This window comes from Mastigoproctus giganteus, chromosome 6 (assembly GCF_048544385.1).
Source record: "Mastigoproctus giganteus isolate SK-2022 chromosome 6, ASM4854438v1, whole genome shotgun sequence".
In the NCBI taxonomy this organism is placed as follows: Eukaryota; Metazoa; Arthropoda; class Arachnida; order Uropygi; family Thelyphonidae; genus Mastigoproctus; species Mastigoproctus giganteus.
In genome coordinates, this window is record NC_143580.1 from 194,064,547 (window position 1) to 194,081,206 (window position 16,660).

The following is a 16,660-nucleotide window of genomic DNA, read 5'->3' on the forward strand; positions in this document are numbered from 1 at the left end:
TTCTGATTTTTTGAATTTTCAAACTGTGCTAAGCACTTATGCACATCTTTTTTTATTACACATAGTTGCCCAATTTGGTGTTTTTAATTACACTAGTCGCCTATTCAGGAAAATGTTTTCTTCAAGTAGCCACTAAAAAATATGGATATACATGAAAAAATAAAAAATAAATAAATAATAATGCAATAAACAATAATTGCAAGTAAGGAAGAAGAGAAAGTAATATTTAAGGCATTAAAACATGGGCCATTTCAATTGCTATGACTTCACAAAGTGAATTTTTCCACTATATTTATTATGGATTTGCAGGATGTATGAAAAGATTGCTCTATGGTATCCCAATGTTTTGAAAATTGTTAATCGTAAGATATGTAAATCTATGCAGAAGCAGGTTGATTCCCAATTTTTTTTTCAGCTTCTTTTGTAACCTTCAGATTTTCCATACACACACAGCAAAAAAAATGTAATCAATTCGATTCATTTTCAGAGAGGTTTCCTCTCTGAAAATGAATCTCATCTGTTGTTGTGGAGGTCCAAAACTTAAATAAGTTAAAAGCAGAACTAGATAAGCATTTGTAGTGAACGGATGGGTGAAATGGGAAAGTTTTTTTTTTTTTTTTTTTTTTTGGCTGATGCTGCATAAGCTTAATTTCTTGCATCATATGCCTCTACTAATGCTAATGCTATTCGTTGTCTTGACCACCACTTCAAATGCATGAATTTCTTGCATTTGAAGTGGTGGTGAAGACATCGAATAGCATTCGATATCTTGACCGCCACTTCAATAGAAAATGAATCAAATTGATTACATTTTTTTTTGCTGTGTGTGTGTATGGAAAATCTGAAGCTTACAAAAGAAGCTGAAAAAAAAATTGGGAATCAACCTGCTTCTGCATAGCACAGATGGACAGAGAAACATGAGAGCTCACGTGCAGGAATGTCATTAATCCTCCTATTGATGTGTGTGTCATTTTGATTTCTCATATATGTTGATATTCCAAAGAGTAAATCCTCATAAGTTAAATTTAAAAAAAATTACCTATGGCAGTTTTTTTATTGTAAATATCAACTTTTTAGGCAAAAAAGTATGCATGGTATTGAATAAACTTGGTAATTTTAATACAAATCCTGAAATATCTAAGGTGGTTAATGGAACTACCGACTGACCCTGTATCCATAATGTAATTTCTCATTCAATTCCAGAATCTTAATCTAGACAAACAGCAAAAGTTATGGAACTTTGACAAAATTAAGAACTGCAATCCAGGTTCATATAAAATATGCTTAACTTTTTAAGAGAAATTTATTAATGTGTGTTAAGATATATAATGCATAGTTGAACTAATTTAATTACCTTTTGAATCTTCTCCCAGACTCAGTCCATTTTATAGTGTGGCTACTTTTTAAGAAAAATGAGACAACTGGCAAAACATCAAAAGAATCAGAAAATTTAGTTCTTGGACTGGCCATTCACTCAATTAATCCATCAGAATTAATTATGCAGGGTACGGATTTCACCTCAGATCCATAAAATTTTTTTACTGTACTCTAACTGCTTCTGCATTGATTACTCAGCTGACCACTTGCTGAATTGTCTGTATCCACTACTTGGGCAGTAGTTAGATAGTTCTCAGGCTACTTCAGTTTATACATAGTGAATATTAGTTGTGCTATAGCTTATACTTCAAGCTTTTCTTAGAACTCCATGTTTTGTCTGGCTTTATTCATTATATCTGCTGTACATGAATGTGCACCCAGCATGCCCTTTATACTGATTAAGAAGGCTGTTTTTCTTAAAACTGCCTAACTAAATTCCAAATGGTCTTTTTTGTTGGTGCATTTTATAAATCAAACTTTATAAAGAATTTTCTCTATACTTTAACCACAGAATTTCCAGTTTTATAGCACCCTTTCACGATGTTGACTCTCTTTGTACTGTAGGCCACAAATGATGGTTGGGGTTAAAATGGAGCAGTCAAAAGTTGCTAACATAAATTCCAAATATGTATTTAAGAGTCTTTAAAATTAAGTTCTAAGGATTAGAAAAAATAAAAAGGTTCAATATTAATTGAACCATTTTATTTTGATATATTGGATCACTCCTGATGTTTTTTGGAAATTATTTTAAGCTCTATTTTAAACCTGGCAACTTTTTCCCAGGAAAACAGAGCTCTATCGCAAGGTCTGTATAGTCACATATAAGGCAATATATACCATATGTATGTATACAGAGTGAATGAAAAGTCACTAGGACTTTTCATTCACATGCAAACTTACATAGAATATTTATTCCATTATGTTTAAAAGAATTTAATACCATATTCTGCATTACAGTTTTTTATTATTAGAAAATTTGATACCACTACAGTTTTGTTTACATGAGTAAGGGCTAGGCAACTTAGTATCAGCAAAAGTGCAAATAATGCAGCCAGATATAGAGTATGGGAGTCAGTAACAGCAGTCCAGAGATGGTGTTGAGCAGAACAAAGAAAGAATGCAACAGCGAATCCTAAAACCATTAATGGTTACCAACAAAAGAAGGCAATGGAATCTGTGGCTGATAAAAAGGTGCAATGGAAGACCATTCAGTTCTGTGTCAGATGAAAATTTTTAGGTAATACAGACATTTTTTTAGTATTAGTAGTGGCAAATCCACAACAACAGATGGAAGTTTGTTCCAGCAATTAACCACCCGCTGGCTAAAGGCAAATTTCCACACATCTATTCTACATCTGTCTTTCCTTAATTTGAATTTATGCCCCCTTAGGTTCGTAATCTAAACAAGTGGAAGGATCCCATCAGAATTCAGCGTGCTCAACCCATTCAAGGCCTTATACACCTCAATCAGATCACCACACAGGTGCCTAGTCTCCAGCCACTGCAATTTGCAGAACTTAAGCCTCTCTTGGTAAGAGGATCCCTTCATTCCTCTCACCAATCTTGTTTCCCTTCTCTGTACATGCTCAAGCAAATCTACATCCTTCCTAAAATGAGGTCTCCAGACCTGTACGCAGTACTCAAGGCGTGGCCTGACCATTGCCTTATACAGAGGGACAATCACCTCCTTTTCCCTGCTAGCAAAATTCATATATATCATTGACAAAGCCCCATGACCTGCCCTGGCAGCCTGTCTGCATTGCTCAGAATACTCCATATCTGACTGCACAATTACTCTCAGGTCTTTTTCATTCTCTACCACCTTAAGTGTACTACCACCCAGTTGGTATGTTTCTCTGAGGTTACTTCTACCTATATGCAGTACTTTGCATTTGTCAAGGTTAAACTTCAGTTGCCACTTCTCAGCCCATCTGCCCAAATTTTCTAGATCCTGTTGCAGTAGCACACTGCCATTACTGTCATTCACAACCCTGCCAACCTTCGTATCATCTGCAAACTTCGACACTAAGCCTGACATACCTTCATAAATATACAAAACAACAGTGGACCCAACACCGAACCCTGCGGGATTCCACTAATAACATTAGTCCACAAAGAGCAGCACCCATTGATTACTACCCTCTGTCTTCTCCCACTCAACCATCCTTTTATCCATTGTAGCAATTTATCCTTAATACCATTCTGCTCCAATTTGTACAGTAGTCTTCCATGCGCAACAGTGTTAAAAGATTTCCTGAAATCCAAGTATATGATATCAAATTATTTTTTGCATCCAGTTCCTTTGTAACCACATCATAATAACCAATCAAATTTGTCAGACAAGACTTTCCCTTAACAAACCCATGCTGTGTCTGAATTATTGCTGCAGTCTTGTGGGGACCATAAGAGTGGCTTACAAGGAGTCCTGAATTGATTCCAATGAATCCTTTCTTTTGGAACTTGGGGGGGGGAACCTTTATCACAGAAAAACAAGAACTCTTGATTAACTGGAGAAAGTTGTCATGAAAGTAACTGACAGTGTCCCTGTGGACCGTCTTTCATGTTTCTGGTACCAGTAGTTGTGTGTGGATCAATCTTGTAATTTTGTAGAAAATGTAGTGGTCAGATTGAAAAGGTTGTAGATATTTGTTGTCTGTATTGGATGTGAATATGTGTAAAGGCAAATGTCATAGAATTGTATAACAGACATCGTTTGATTAAATATTTTATGTCCCACAGTACTAAAACAATACTTTTTTTTAAAAAAAAATAGGTAGTGACTTTTGTCAAGGCTTGACAATTGTGAAAGCCCCAATTTAATTTTGTTTGATATTCAGTTGTGAAATTAGTCCTTGTTTATCAACTAATTGTGATGATTAGTTTTAAAAATGCATGGTAAAAATCTCCTTAATGTTGTTTTTTATTTGGCGTAAATATCCATTTATTTACTGCATATTAATCATAAATGTAAAGATATTTTTCTTTATTACGGCTATAAAATCCAATGAGAAGCATTAAGCTGTAATTAAATGGTTGTTATAATGCATTAACAATTAGCAAAGCTTTTCCCAGTCAAGTACCATGTGTTGTTCTTGACAACTTATGGAGTGAAACTTTTGTTGAGAGAGAGGTGTTTTTTTTTCTTGTAGGGCCACAAAAGGGCTATGGGAAGAAGTAATGGCATATTGTCAGAATACTGTCATCCTGTTTATTTATTTATTATTTTTTTTTGTTAGTTGTTGGCGCATCGGCTTCTGTGGCCATAATGCACTTCCCAAAGTTTTTGCATTTTACTCTGATCCAAGCCCGAGGCGGGATTCGAACCCGTGACCATTGGCTTGCCAGGTCGGCCTGTGAATCATGTGAACTTTGCTTGGGGAATTGCAGATATGTGTCCAGTATTGTAGACTGCCTTGTCATGCAAATTTTCATTCTATTAATTCTGCATAAGAGGGTGCTACATGTGTCAAGTGGCTGAAACAGCATTGAAATCTGGAGCATATTTCTTGCAGTTTGCACCTACTTTTCATTCATCTGTACATAGATGCGTAAAGGCTTGCAAAGGAGTGCTTTTCAGGAGTAAGTGTTTGGTTATCTGACAGTTAATAGGTAAGCAATTCTATTTGTTAAGTAATTTACTTGAGGCATTTGTTCATCATATGAGTTCCTCAAAAGCCAATTAATCTTATGAGCACTTGCCCACTCAAATCATTCTTGGGCATCCTGACAGTGATAAGTGTCAAGTATGCATTAAAAAGGTTTAATACCAGTACTATTCAGTGGTTGAATTTTATAGCTGAAAAGACCAATACTGATTTACACATGTATTTGTGTGCTAGTGACTAGTAACTCTGCATTGCATGTCACCCTAGAGTACTTAAACTTGTACTTAAATGCTCTGTGATCCTGTAAAGATCACATGGTCCTATGTGAGGCTGCCATTGAGTTTGATATTTTGTACAATGTGTTGAACAAAGCATAATGTTGTTTGATAACATCAACCCCAGGGGCTCACATCTGGTGAGTATGGGCTTGGCACACCCAGGGTCCTGAGCTGGATATCATCATTTTTCTCTTTCTTGGTGATTCCCTTCTACTTTTCTCTCTCTCTCTCTCTTAGGGTAACTCAGGAATTTTTTTTTTTGGCTGGTGCAGCATAAGCCTCGGGCTTACTTGCACCATATAGCTAATAATAATAAAACATAACTGGTCATGTCACTGCCACTATCAAAAGACTTGGAACACAAAAGCTGCAGGCACTTAGAACCTCATACATTTCTTACTTCTTCATAATTTCCAGAATTTTGTGACCCTTCAATAGCCTCTTCATTTTCATAGTGATTTCCTCTTATATATTCTTTCAACAGTCTGAAAAGACAAAATCTGGATGATATGAAGGGTGTGGGCACAGTTTCTAGTATTCTTTGTGAATTCTACTGTTGTCCAGTGAGCAGTATGGTGTTTGATATTATGCTAAATGGCACTTTTTTTTTTCATCAGGACTTATTCAAAAGTGTGTGCTTCGGTTTCTGGAGTAAACTGATACAGTGAGTTGCATTCTCCTTGTGGTAGGAAATATACATATAGAACTGTTTGGAATTCAGAAATAGATTTTTCTGCAGAGGAATTCTTCAACTTAATGCAATACTGGTAATCCTGTGGAAAGGTGACAAATGTGTGGAGTATTTATTTCCAATATCCTTTTTTATTCTCCGTAACTTTGTTTGCTTTTAAAATAAATGTGCTGATATTTGGTACCATGTGTATCTGTGTAATGAAATCTAAATACGCTACTCTTCAATTAAAAATAAGTGCAATCTGAAAATGGTTTCTGTACCTTCTTCAGTAGCCTCTGCTAACAGTCTTGCCTTTCTGCGAGCTCTCCGAAATCTGCACCAGATCATTAATCCAGTAACCAATATCATATACACAGCAGCAGCACCCAAAGTTATTGTAACAGTTTTAGTCATAGTATTATCTCCCTGATCACCATTGAATCCTCTTCTGATATGATTAGGATTATAATATTCAGCACCTGTATAAAAAGAGTTAAATTTGGTTATATCTGGCTGCTCTAAAAGATTTTTTAAAACAATCTACTTTAAATTTCATTGATTAAATTTAGCATTCATTACAACATGAGCATTAATAAAACATTATTAATATTAAAATAGTAAATATTATTAATAATATTATGCATTATTAATATTACTAATATTATACATGTCCCAATAAGATATTTGTGACTGCATAATTCCTAATGTGTGGCCACCCTACTGGGGAAACTACCTTTAAACACTTGTCTATCATATCTATTAATAAATCAGTCTCTGTATGCAAGAGGCGTTTTATGATGTTAACTGAGATGTGTTTGGAAGAACACATCCTGGCTAATATCATAAAATTTCAGGAAAGTAATATCTTTTAATGTTTTTCCTAATGCTCCAGTTTTTGATTCTCTCACAGGAGAATTTAAATAAGCAGACTTTCAGAGAAGATGAATTACTTAATGAAATTTTTTTTTTTTTTTTCGGCTGAATGTTTTTACATTGTTAACTAGAAAATTAAAAGGTTTTAATTTCAAGATAATGAAGTTTAATGTGTTGTTTTTCTTGGAGACATTGAACACCTGGTTTTCAAAACAATGTACTCAGTTTCCATACAATGAAATTAGTGATCAGTGTTTAACACACTCGCTGCCACCTAAATTTGAGAGAATGTATTTAATGTGGTGCTGCAATTATGGAATGTTGAAAAAAAAAATTAGCATTCTGACATTCTCAGGATTCCAAAAATTCATAGTGGTTGAATATTAAAAGTTTGGAATTAATTGCTAAAAACAAAAACTTACTTTTGTGCTGAGCTGTAAATCAGAACAAATCTTAAAATTTTTATAAAAATAAAATTTATTCATGTACATAAACTAATATCAACTCAGGCGCGAATTTTTTTTTTTTTTTTAGGAGCATTAGCAACTAAGGCCATATTGCTCCGGGATATGCAGTGGTCATTCCCTGACCCTTCCACATCCTCCTTTTTGGTGGTGATGGGCTCGAACCCCGGTCTAATCAAGAAGCGTGTGCTACGCACTGCTGCTCCTTCCCACCTGGCTACGGAGGCGCCTATCAACTCAGGCAAAGAACAAATAAAACTGTGACAAACATTGTTGCAAAGCATCCAATCAGTGTGCCAATACCAAGTAGTTGTTAATTTCATGTGCCTTTGCATTTATGACACTTGTCGGTTGACCGCTCATATGCATAATGACACAGTGCTTTTTTATGCTTATATGTATAAAGGTGGTACAGGACAAATAAGTACAAATAGAGTGCAGTGGGCACTATTCGTGCATGGTATTGAGCAAATATAGACATTGGAAGCTGGCATGCCACCCAGCGTAGCAAGAAGTGAGTATTTTGATTCTTTTTTGTTCATAATACACACAAAAAAAAAAAAAAAAAACACCTGCATATTGTGCCAGTTGGGAATTAAGTATCCTTCAAACAACCATGTAGAAAGACATGAGAAAACATCTGTCTCTTCTGTCCTTAAAAACTGCAACAATCAAAACACATAACAGTGGATGAACTTCGCAGGGTTAAGGTAAAAACTCACTATTATCACTCCACGTGAGCTCACATTTTATTAAAGCACATTTCTTGAGGTCACTGCCATAAAACAATAAAATCAATTTGCACTTTCTGGTTTATTGGGCTTTTCTGTTAGTGCAATTAATTATAAATGGGTAGTAAAATTGATCTTATTGCATTTGCAATAATACCGATAGCTGGAATTCTGTGGGTTTTTATGTTATTATAGTGAAATGTGTGTCCCCTTCACTGAAATCATCAGTCATATAAAAAAATAAATAACGTAACGTTAAGTCTGAAGCTATGTAAGTTGGGGACTTATTGTGACAAAAAATGTTAGACAGATAAAAAAACAAAAAAAAAAACTTACCATGCACTACTCGCATGTCCAATACGATGCTTCCGTTTATTTTGTACAATGCCGATTTTAAATCTAATAGCTTCCCTTTATTTTTTACAATGTCACATTTGGTTTGGTCACCAATATTATAGTGGTTCTTTAGAGATTTAACAGATACACCGTTTTCAAACTTTTGAATAATTTCAAGTTTTTGTTTAATTGAAATCACAACTCTTGCGTTTGCCCATCATTTTTGCGATTTCTAAACAAAAAAAAAAAAAAAAACAGCGGGGGTTGCAAGATAATAGGTACACTAATCTCCCAATGACAACTTATAACGCTGCTTCTTGTCGCTTATTTACTTACGACTTGAAAAACACCTGTTTATACCTATTCCATTTATTACTTGAATTTTATGATTTCTTGTTGTTTTTTTTTTTTTTTTTTCCTTAGATTTGGAATCTTGAAGTGTCCAGGTTAATCTGATCCCAATAAATCGAGAGTCTGCTGTATAAATAAGCAACTCCTGCATTTCTGGAAAGTCCATATCTTGGCTACTTTATTCACTTGATTTTTCACTGACGGCATCTGTAGCCATTTTAAAGAAAAGGATATGCAGGACAATATGTTACGAAATTAAATACCACCTGATTTATTTATGAATACAGCATATATTTAACTTGAATAGAGTATATATTTAACTTTAACCTTTGTTAGAATACATGTGTATATAAATATTCTCTCATGTAGACCCTGAGGAGTACACATGCATTTACATATATGCTTTTCAAGGTTAGGAAACATATGTATATGCTTGTCGACCTTGAAAACATAATATTTAAGGTTGACAAACATATATATTTGTCAACATAAACAGATAGTACTTTAAAGTACATTATTAGTAGTGGCATATGATGCAAGAAACAAACACTTAAAGCATCACCCAAAAAAAATCTTCACACATCACCTGTCCATTCACTTCAATAATTTGTCTAGTTCCTTGAATTTATTCAAACTATCCACTTCCACAATAATCAACCACCCACTGGCTGAAGGAAAACCTCTACACATCCATCCTGTAGCCATCCTTCCTTGATTTGAATTTGTCTCCACCTGTGTATAGCAAGAAGAATGTCATCAGTATTGAGCTTGCTCAATCCATTCAGAACCTTAAACACCCTAATCAGATCACCACTGCATTTTCTTAGTCATTTAAAATAATGTCAGTGTCTTCTTGGGTTATTGTCTTGAAATCTTATAGTAAGTGCTGCCATCTCTTATCTGTGTTTCTAAGTAATTGTAGACAGTTTATAATAGATGGTAGAAAAAAAAAGAATTTTTAAAATCTGAGAAGGAGCTTGAACATCTCAGCCACTGTTGCTTGATTTGGACCTGCAAGAAGCCAAAACTCTCTGGAATTCAGCCCCAGAAGTTGATCAAATTGAATCAAGTGATGCAGAAGATATTATGGCAACAAAAAAGAAGTAACAGAGTTTTTTTGCAAATTTTTTGATTTTTGACAATATTTAACTCTAATTTTGGGTAACCAAGTCAAAATAAGAAAAAATTTAATATTTAAAAGCATTTATGTACAAAGTTTTCACTTTTACAAATTTTCAAAATTATGAATTTTGAAATCTACTTCACAGGGCTGCTTGGTGGAAAATTCACACCACAGGGCATATATCTTTATTCATTTAATTATAATAAATTTTTGAAATTAGGAAGCCCATTTTGAATTACCTTGTTTATATAGGTTTACATGAAGAATGAAATAATTGTTAATTTACTGTAATAAATCAAATTAGTCACGACTTACTTCTTACTGTCAAACTAACTTCTGCTCTCTTGAATCCTCCACTGTTTCCAGCAGTGCATCCATATTTTCCATTGTCATCCATATGGACTTCTGAGACATAGAGGGTCCCATTATGGAGGACCTGGAAGCGCTTCTGATCAAAACCATTCAGAACATTATTCTTGTCCCACTGAATAGTAGGAAGGGGATCCCCTGCTGATTTACAGTGAAGCATTGTTGGATATCCTTCATATGCATCAGTATCAACAGGTTTTATGGTAAATTTGGGCATTACTGAAAGTAATCACTAATATCAGAAACAGACATAACAGCATATAATTCTGCATTTCCTTCCAGTTAGAGAAAGAAATTTAAATACTATTTAAAAAATTGATGAAATATAAGTGACAAAAAATTAGCATATATGAAAAATACTTTTTAACCTGCCTGTGTCAATATTAAATAAACTAGTGATTAAATAACATTTATAGATTTTACACTTTATTATAATTACACATATTATTTGATAATTTTTAAAATAGTGCAATTTGAATATCATTCAAATCACTTTCTATTACTGTATACCAAAGACAGTATAACAGAAGATAAAGTAAGTTATTCAAGAATATATTAATAATTTCAATATTTATATTTTAAAAGTGTACTTAAAATAACAGTGTTGATCAGTAGGATGGTTCCAGTTATTTTGTCAATGAAAATAACTGCAGTACTTAAGATCTAAGGTACCTATTTACACCCAAGTTTGTAGCCCACATATTCAGTCTTTCCTGATATAGGCACTCTTTAGCAAATCTCAACAGGTGGATTTGCCCATCTTTAGAAATTTACATGAATCTTTGTGTTTTTTAGCTGTGTCCTTCACACTTGGACACATTGATCTAAATGTTTCACAACAGTCTTATGCAGTGAGATTATAACTTCCTCTCTATAAGTGGTTGTCTGATAAATCAACAGGACACAGGACTTGATGTCTGCTTATATTATTGTAACCCCATATCCTTTTCTTCTTCTACTAGAGCACACTCTCCCAGAGAGTAAGTTATTTTCCAATTCCACCTTGCATTGCATTTTGAAACAGTAACCAATAGTTGCTGCTTACGTGGCCATGACTGAAGCCCATCTTAGTCATCCTGAAGCAGTGTTTCTTAACACTGGTCATTAATCACTCCAATCAGTCACTCTCTGGCTGAAAGGAAGTTTTTGTACATCTGTCCTGCAACCAAGCAAGAATTAGGATGCCATCAGCATTTGGTCTACTAAATCAAATAAGGTCTTCGGCACTTCAATTCAGGTCTCCTCATGGGTTTCAGCATTTTGGTAAAGGTACCCTTTTGTGCCCCTGACTAATCTTGCTCTTCTCTGCACCCTTTCCAACATATCCACATCTTTTCTAAAATGAAGCTTCCAGACCTGTATGCAGTACTCAATATGTGGCTTACACACTGTCTCATAGAGCAGTATGATCACCTCCTTGTCCCTGCTGGTAAAATTCTGGTACTTCACTGACAAAACCATGTGAGCTGTTCTAGCAGCCTGTCTGCATTGATCAAAGAACTTCATGTCAGACTATAATTACCCAAGGTTTTCTTTTCCTTCTCCACTAACTTGAATGTGGCACTACTCAACTGGTATAGTATTCTGGAGTTACCACTTTTCTTATGCAGTACCTTGCATTTTACAATGTTAAACTTCAGTTGTCCCTTTGAAGTTTTCTTCCGGCTCCACAGCCCTTCTCCACCCTCATTTTTGTTTTTCCAGTGCTTGTCACGCCAAACTGCCTCAATATTGCACTGGCCATCCATATCAACTTGGTGCAGTGTCTTAGATTTTGTGCTTCTTAACCAAGAGCATCTCCCCCCCATCCTATCTTGTCTGTCTTTTCTGTTCAGCTCTCCATATTCAAATTCTGCATCCCCTATGCTTGAGTGATGGCATGTTTTTCTGACACCCCTGCAATATTTACCTTTGACGACTTAACCAATACTTCAAATTCCTCAATTTTATTACCTATATGAATTAGTGTATAAGCAAGTATACATGTATCTGTTTTCCCTCCTAGTTACTCTAATGCATCCCATGTAAATGTTTGTCACATGAGAACTCTGCTGGCCTTGTAATACCCCACACCTTGTTTTCCTGGTTGTAGTATGTCCCAATAAAAGCAGCACAAGAATCATTTACACCTGTCTGCAGCTGCTGTTAATCTGTTATTTCATGTATTTCCCCCCCCCCCACAAGCCAGCAGATTTCTGACTCAATAGCATTGGCAAATACCCTTACACCCCTTCTATTTAAGTGTATCCCATTCCTGTAAAAACAGTCTGTCCTGTTGCCAAGCACAGACTGTGTTGCAAAAAATTCTACTCCGTGAGTCTTGCACAATCACTCCATGGCCAAATCAATTGACGCAGCTCTCATCATGTCCTATCCTGTCTGGGCAGAATTGCAGAAGCTTTCAATCTTAACCCAACTTTTGACTATTTTCCCAACATTGCTTTATATTTGTTAAGTAAATCCTCAGATCTCTTCCTCTTAATATCATTAGTACCAATAAATATGTACAAGAATATCATCTTTTGTGCTCTTAAAAGATGATAGCTGCTCTACAACATCAGAAACTTTTACCCCTGGCAGACATTCCCTGGTGGCACCTCCGTAGCCAGGTGGGAAGGAGCAGCAGTGCGTAGCACACGCTTCTTGATTAGACCAGGGTTTGAGCCCGTCACCACCAAATACGGAGGATGCTGAAAGGTCAGGAAATGACCACCGCATATTCCCAGAGCAATATGGCCTTAGTTGCTAATGCTCCTAAAAACCCAAACAACAACAAACATTCCCTGGTCCACTATCCTTTTTGTCCAAAACATTTCCCTTTTCCCTAATAATGGAGTCACAGACATAATCTTTAAAGGCCTTTTCCCCACACACCACATTTGCAGCTTCCATTAAAGTTTTCTTAAATTTTTGCCTTTCTTCATCTAAAGTTATGTTAGATTCAGGAATGTCATTTAAATTTTCAGCAAAAGTTTCAACATTTAATGGTTTTTGACAAGTCTAAGAGCTTTGATTTTAACACTTTTTTTATACCCCTTATTTTTGGTGCTAATACCATTTTTAATTTGTTCAGGACAAAGTGATGGTCATTTCCAATCCACTATATACCCTTTTATGTCTTCAATAATTATTCTCTATGGTGTTATAGTCAATTATGCTTTCTTGTTTCCATTGTTTCCCTCTACATCAATTTTTGGTGATATTTATGCTGAAATACTGTGTTTATAGTTAAGAGTACACTGTGTACACCCTTCTCTCCAAATTTTCCTAAAATTTGACTACAGATGTAATTGTCATTTCTTACCATTACTATTCTTTCTTTGTCATCACTTTCTGCTCTTTCTGAAATATTACAAAAAAAATTCTTGTTTCCTCTTTTCTTTAGCCTTCAAGTAGACTATATATGCACAGAAAAATTTCATCACCCAAGTTCATCTTAAATTTTTCCCACATTGGTCAATTGAACTTTCTTCAAAACTACTCGCAAAGCAAACACTATTGTAAACCTTTGTACTGTATCTCACTTTCAGAATAAACTATTTTATGATTATTGTTTAGCTGCAACTCCCTATATTCATCCTGTTGGTTTCTACAATACCTGCTGTCCTGTGCCATTTAAGCTTCTAACGTTGATGGTATTAAGAATATAAATTTTGATGGGTGAAAATTCTCATTATATTTTCCCAAAAGTATACATCTCCCATTTACACGATTTTTCTTAATGGGAAAAAACATTTATTTATTTGGTTCCTTACTTGGATTATTCATAAACCAAAGCCCCACGGCCTTGGTGATAAACCATAAATAATCATTCTTTGCACTTAGGAAAGTGGAAGAGGGGCCTGTAACAGCTAGTAAAACTAAACTTCATTATGTTCTTATACAGTTTTTTAATGCTTTCAGTTTGATCAATGTTTGAGTGTAGGAAACCAAATTGCAGAGGTGTATTCCAAAAGAGGAAGAATAAGCATAGAGTAAAGATTTTTGAAAAGAATGGGACAGTGGCAAAACTATAAATTCCCCTCCTCCCAGTTCTTTAATAGTAGTGAACTAACCAATATCATCATAACAACAGTTTATAACAAAAATATTAGCTGCTTACCAATAACATCTACATGTATAGTTGCATTGATGATTCCCTGAGAACTTGTAGCAATACAAGTATATTTTCCGGAATCTTCATTTCTTACTCCATTAAAATGCAAAGTTCCATTTTCATCTTGAATGTGTGAAGGCCACTCAAAAAATGGCTGTCCTTCCTTGATCCATCTCACAACAGGTTTTACAGCACCTCTGGCCTTGCAATAAATTTTTGTATGAGAGTCAAGTTCTAACTTCTTACTAACAGGAGGAGGAACAAACTTTAGTCTCTCTATAAAAAAAAATAAACCATCCATCATTAATAATTTATTCTTAAATTATCTCTTAATGTGAAAAATAAATTATAAATAATTTCACATGCATTGTCATTATATTTCTATTAATAGTGCTGCAGAGGCACAGCTTCAATTTTTGGGTCTTACTCCACAAAATAAAAGGGACTTAATAAGAGTTTTAAATTACATATTTTTGCACTATATATTTTTAAATATAATGCAAAAATATATCTATAATATTTCTATATATTTTTAAACACTGCTGCTTGTGGTTACTATGTAACTTTATATAACCATTATATAAGAACAACAAAGATGTTTGTAAAAATCATCATTATGTTATTTGCCATATAGCAGGCATATAAAAAAGGATAATTTATTATAAATGTCCTTTAATGGGTCAAGAGTAAAATAAATGATATTCTTGCCATCAAAGATCAAACAGGAAATAAAGCTTGAAAAAGTCAACCAATACAGGATGTCACTTAATGTTGACTTAAAGTTTAACACCAGTCATACCAAATTTTAAGGAATAAATAAAGTCTGTCCATATATATACATTAAAGTAATTGAAAAAAATAGGAAAACTCTGGAAAGCCAGTGAGATAATGTCTTTTTTACTTCCAGTTATTCCTCTGTATACCTGTTTTTTTTCACATATGGCAGACCTTCATTTCTATTTTATATATATATATATGCACATGTTTATATATTTATTTTTATTCAGTTTACAAATTCCCCACTTCTAGAGCCAAGGCATCATCACTGCTCTGGGTGATATGCTTTGCTGCTCTAATTCTAGGCATAATTTCAGTTAAAAAAATAATAATAAAAATAAATTTTTAGTCCTACAAGCACTAAACCTGAAAATTAAATTACTACCAGAGTAATACGTTATGATATGCTAGTGCAATGTTCAAATGTTATTTGTATTTAACTTACAAAAAATAGTAAGGTGAACAAATACCAATAAAAAAAAAAATTATATTATTTTGAGCCAGCCTTTCACAGAATTTGTTTAGAAACACAAATTTAACTCCAAAATAATTTAGAAATTATTTAAAAGCATTCATAAAAGCTATTTATCAAAATTAAAAATGATCCAAAAGCATTTTGCTGTGTGCAATGCCAGTAACTTATCAAAAGCCATAAGGCTAATTAATGTTTTTCATGTATAATGTATTGAATTTTTTAGGTAATTTCAGACACTTTATCTTACTAAAGTTCTCTAAATGCTCAGATATAAGTCCCTCTTCTCTCTATTTTATTAAAAAAACAGGCAGCCTTCAATTTGCTTACAGTGAAAATTCCCAATGTCTCACAATTCTATAATTGACAATACTGATGTTAACATAAGCAAGCTTGGAAGTTTTATTAAAAATAACAAGCTAGTAACACATTCTGCAGCCCACCCAGAAGAAATGGATTACTATAACAAAAAATGTAATCTAGATGTAACCAAACTATTTTGACTATCTGAAAAGCTATTGTTCAAGACATAGGTCAAAATAAATGACAAAAGGAGTGTTGAATTTAGTGACAAAACAGAAACTGTTCCTAGGGCTTGTCTTAGGAGAAAAAGAAGCATTTGGGAACAATTAGAAATGTTTTATTAGTAATATTACAGAAGCATTTTATAAAGGAATAAATAAATATTCAAAAATGTTTATTTTTATAAATAAATTATAAAAATTTATATGAAAATTAGTACGTAGTAAATCTGTTATTTGTTAATAATGTTTATTAGCAAAAAGGCCCCGTGTGTTGAGAATAAGTATAATGAAAATAAATCTTGTCGCTACTAAAGAAACGTAAAAGTATTACAATAAAATAATGTACAAAAACTTATTAAGAATAGCAATAAAATATATACAGATAAATGCTAAAAGTGATAAAAGTACTAAAAGCAATAAGAACAAAAATAAAATATACATAAGTAGCTTTCATCGTGATATGCCCCTTTATCAACTTTCGAAGTTGATAAAGGGGCAAATTGCTCCAAACTACTTAATGTGTATTTTATTTTATTTTTTAAATTAAAAATGTAATTGTTTTAAAATTAAAATGTAACAGTATTAAAATTTTATTTTAATACTTTTATAAT

The 16,660-nt window shown here is 33.7% G+C and overlaps 1 protein-coding gene across 1 annotated transcript in view; it reads right to left on the reverse strand.

The window, feature by feature from the left end:
- LOC150084847 (inactive tyrosine-protein kinase 7-like) overlaps positions 1–16,660 on the reverse strand; it is a 173,464-nt gene that overhangs the window by 14,331 nt on the left and 142,473 nt on the right. Inside the window, exons 8-10 of the mRNA XM_090375591.1 lie at positions 14,283–14,552; positions 10,123–10,399; positions 6,215–6,381 (exon numbers count right to left, since the gene is read on the reverse strand). Coding sequence (XP_090231717.1) covers positions 6,215–6,381; positions 10,123–10,399; positions 14,283–14,552 — 714 coding nt within the window. The remainder of the gene's footprint in view (positions 1–6,214; positions 6,382–10,122; positions 10,400–14,282; positions 14,553–16,660) is intronic.